The 4,621-nt window shown below is 34.7% G+C and overlaps 1 protein-coding gene across 1 annotated transcript in view; it reads left to right on the top strand.

The window, feature by feature from the left end:
* dpp6b (dipeptidyl-peptidase 6b) overlaps positions 1-4,621 on the top strand; it is a gene marked incomplete at its 3' end in the record, with an annotated part of 89,182 nt that overhangs the window by 66,744 nt on the left and 17,817 nt on the right. The window contains 1 exon segment of the mRNA XM_014030949.1: positions 2,581-2,701. Within this exon segment, the coding sequence (XP_013886403.1) occupies positions 2,581-2,701 (121 nt within the window).

Genomic DNA, 4,621 nt, shown 5'->3' on the forward strand with positions numbered 1-4,621 from the left:
CTCTTGGAAGAGAAACGAAACGTTTCATTAGAGAAGAACCCGTCCAGAAGACCTATACAATTTTTTTCTTTTTGATTTTCTTCACTCTTTGCTTTTTGTTAATTCTGAATTAAAAAAAACACTTGTGATAATTTTAGCTTCATTTTTTGCCAAGTTTATCTTTTTTCTGCCTTTTCAGCTATATTTCCATTCTTTAAGCTAGTCTGCTAATTTACTTTTCTGTGCTTCAATCAGCTTCTTTCTGCTAATTGAAACTTATAATTCTTTTTTAGCTGTTTGCTGCAATTTTTACGTACTTTATAGCTATTTTCAACTAATTTTASCTTTTTTCATCTAAATTCAAATTTTGTGATTAATTCAGTAATGTGCTCCTTCTTTCAGCTTTTTCAGATACTTGTTTTTTTCTAATTTAAGCTTTTTTCCTATATCTTTCAGCATTAAACATTCACACTGCATTTTCACAGAAAATTCTAACTCTCTAGTTAACATTTGGAGTAAACTATTTAAAATGGCCACAGCTAATTGAACTTAACCAACTAAAAAGTGACCACAACTTTCACATTTGAAGTAATATTAAAGTTTGTGTCTGACAGTAAAACATTGTGTTTTACAGTTAAATAAAAAAGTCCACTCAGATTATAATTTACAGGGTAAACATTTGAACAAATGTGATAGAGAAATTTATTTATTTAGGCTAACAAAATAATCCAAATTAAAATGTTCCTTATTGGTGCCATTTAAAAAAAAACAATCAAGCTATAAAACTTAACGTAACATGATCTTTGTGCTTTGTTTTGAGTTTATCATGGTTAAAGTGCACCCATTAGAAATCCTTTGTTTACTCCCATTTTTGCTCTTGTTTTCTGTAAATGAGTTTCTGTTTGAGGAGCTCAGACAGCAGATAGTCCTGTGTTTCATCAGCTGGGACTTCAAAGCTCTCCTTTTTTCCTCCATAATTGCTCTCATTGTATAATTACTTAGATAATAGATGCATTTCTGTGGGGAAAAAATAACATTTTGAGGACGTGACGAGACTTTGCYAGCCAAGGGAAGACAGCAGTTTAATTTCCATATGGTAATATATGTACCTGATTGTTTCTTTTGGCGAGGCCAGAGCTCTGCTCTTGGTTTAATGAACCTCGGAGATGTGCAGGAAAACAGAGATGAGCTTCTCATCTTTTGTCTCCGTCTGAGCCGGAGATGTTGGACCATGTTTTCTTTCTCTTCTCATCCCAGTCCGGGGGGATTTTTCATTAGGTTTATCAGAATCAGAGTTGATTTATCATGGAGTTCTGCATCAGCGTGTAAAAATGAAGTGTGTTGTGCAGTGGAGCATCATATGCACACAGAGCGGAGCGCGGTGATGAAACCTGCGGCGCTCCCCTCATTAAACTACAAGCAGTTACTCTACCATGACAGAGCAATCAGCAGGACCGGGTCAACACACACACACACACACACACACACACACATACCTGAAGAGAAATGAGATCATTTTGGCCCAACGCACACCGTGGATTTTTAAAGGGGAAAGATGACAATGCGAATAAAGTTTGACCGAACTGGAAGTTTCACAGCTGAGATCACAGAGATCCTAACATCAGTCAGAAATCCTGCTGCGTCGCTCCACAGGCGTCTCTGGTGCTGCTGCTTTCATCTCGCTGCCCTTTTGAGTCGACTCATCCAGCCAGTCACTCCCTTTTTTCTTCCCTGCTCCCTAAATATTTACAAAAGATTAAAAAAGGGAGTTAAATTTTTGGAAAAGTGGTACTTGTTTATGACTGCGGCGCTGTTTTTAAGCTGTTACAGTTTGTCCATTTGTCTACATGATGATTAGATTTATTTTAGGTGTCAGAGAGGACGTTTCTGGCAACCCCACACAAAGGTATGAAATCACCTGAATGGTTGAATTTAATAGTGTTTCTGCTATAGTGCGAGATGAACAACAGTAACAATGGTGGATAGCAGCGTGCTGTTTGTTCTGCTCAGCTTTTTCATCATGTAGGAGTTACTCAAACTCACTCACAGTCCAAATGAAGATACCTTTTTCACTATTTTTTATGTAAATGTTTTCATGCTCTGGCCTGAAGTGTCTGTAAGCATGAGGGTGTTGATGAAATCTAAAAACCACAGCGCCAGCTAGTGACCTGGCATAGAAACTACAGCAGAGTCAAGGCTTTTTTGTGTGTTTTTGTCGTTTATTTATTTATTAGGTAATATTCTGTGACAGATTTGTTTATGCATCTTTATTTGTTAAGTTTGATAACTAAAACGACTGGAGAACTAACATAGTCCTTACTTTAGATGCCGACCAGTCCATTTTCTCCCCCAAACTGGCACCAGGTGGAGCACTAAATATTAAAGAGACTGAGGGGTTTTATCATCTGCTACCAATGTTTCCATGTTTTCAAGTATCATTGGCTATCTGAAGGTCGACACAAAGTTTCGTATTAATGTTTAAATAAAACAACTTTAAATGTTTAGCTGTTTGCCAACCATGACGTCTGCACATAAATTGATTTAAGGCTATTYATAGTGAACTGATGATCACAGTGATGTCTTTTTTTTTTCTTTGTCCAGATTTTCATATTTGAAAACAACATCTACTACAGATCAACAGTGGCGAGCCGATCGATCCGCCTGGTTTCCACCGGGAAAGAAGGAGTCGTCTTTAATGGTCTGGCCGACTGGCTGTATGAAGGTAAGACAACAGTTTGTAAAACTGTTAAATATAAAGTCACGTCTATATTTAGAGGCTGATGACGTTGTGCATAAAGAAATCTAACATGTCTAATTCAGAAATTTGCAACTTTTATCRTCAAAGGAGTCATTTATTCTTTTTATTCCACCAAATAACATTTGTCTAGAGGCACAAAATAGACTTGAAGTGTAAAATATAAAGAAAATAGCCTATTAGGTGTTGTAAAAATATTACAATCAAAACCTATAATTTGGTAAACTAGGAAATTAAAAATTAGCAAAACTATTTTCATGTCTGTTAGTATTTTTACATGTATTTAATTTAAATTTATCAAATGTAAACACTGCAGYCCCTGAGAGTGCTTTTTATAGTTATGTCAAATTAATAATATAAATACTTTACTTTGAATTATTAATGTATATTCCACTACCATTCTAATAAATCTTTAAAGCAAACATGCAAAATTGGTTGAACTTTACAGGAATTGTGACATTTTTTCTCCATGATAAAGGCAGGAATCTTTATTTACTTCAACTTTCGTATTTTAATCAAAAGTCAAAGCTGCAGTTTTTGTTGTTCCCCTCAGCAATTTGCCTCAATATGTAAAATAAAAATAATATTTTCAGATGGATTTCAGAGAAACATGGCTCTTTGTGGCTGAAAGTTAAAAGATGAACATGTTTTCCTTCTTGTTATATCAATATCTTTATAGACAGACATTTCATTCATGTATTCACATAGAAATAATTTTTAAAAGTCTTTTTATTTTGGGGTTATGACTATAAATATGAATCTTTTTCATGTTATTCTTTGTCAAAGCCACTACAGAGAGACAAAAGAGCCACAGGTTGCAGACTCCTGGTTTAATTTATTGTGTTTTTATGCAGCTGTTACTCCAGATTACAGAATGAAAGCGTGYCGTTACTTGACAGCCAGAAGCACAAAAAGGAAACAAATTCAGATTTAAGGCTTGAGCATTTATTTGTAGATAAATAAAGCCATACACAACCTTTCAGCTGGACCAAATACAGACCTTGATTCAGTCATGGAGTATTTGGTAAAGAATCTAAACAAAAAAGCACATATTTATCCAGCATTCTTCTGAGCCGGCCCCTCATGGGGCAAAGATGTCACATTGATAGGGAGGTCCTTCTCTATCCAGGACCTGGACCTTAACCAACAGTTTTGCAACCTGATGAAAAAAGCATTTTTGTTTGTTGTTTAGTGGAAGGCATGTATTAACTCTGTCCCTTTTTAAAGAACAGTCTGTTCTAAGATGACCTGAGACACGAGTCACTCTGAACAGAGTGCACATCAATTAATCACAGCTTAATCACAGTACATAAAGAGATATAATTGTACATTTAGATGATCAAAAATAGTCTAGATATTTCAATAGAAAACAAGAATGTGTAGTGCCTTTTAAAGAATCAGTGTTAAACAGATTAAATTTTCCTTTCACATGTGTAAACCGTAGCCATAGACTTTAATATATAGATCACTAGACTGAGTCCTGCCCATACCGTACACTGGTAGCATCAACAGATCACAGCCTCCATAGAAACTAACAGATAAACAACAAGCTGAACTGGATCTGTTGCACAGATTCTCGGTCATGTTTTTACAATAAATTAATAACTATGTTAATTTCATTCAACAATCATGTAAAACAGCAGATATATACCAGAAAAATATATAATTTATAAATAACAATGATTTAAACCAGACCTTAATTATTTCTTCTTACTGTCATAAATAATAATATATATTTACCAGTCAACATTTAGAAAATATTATCTGTATACCTGCTTATAAGATGAAACTTGTCTCTATTAGCTTCTCAACATGTCAGGTTCCTCTAACAGAAACCTAAAAATGCTCACATTTATAATATTTTGTGGGTCTAAATATTAATCAGAG

The sequence above is a fragment of the Austrofundulus limnaeus genome, unplaced genomic scaffold (assembly GCF_001266775.1).
Source record: "Austrofundulus limnaeus strain Quisiro unplaced genomic scaffold, Austrofundulus_limnaeus-1.0 Scaffold6, whole genome shotgun sequence".
Classification (NCBI taxonomy): Eukaryota; Metazoa; Chordata; class Actinopteri; order Cyprinodontiformes; family Rivulidae; genus Austrofundulus; species Austrofundulus limnaeus.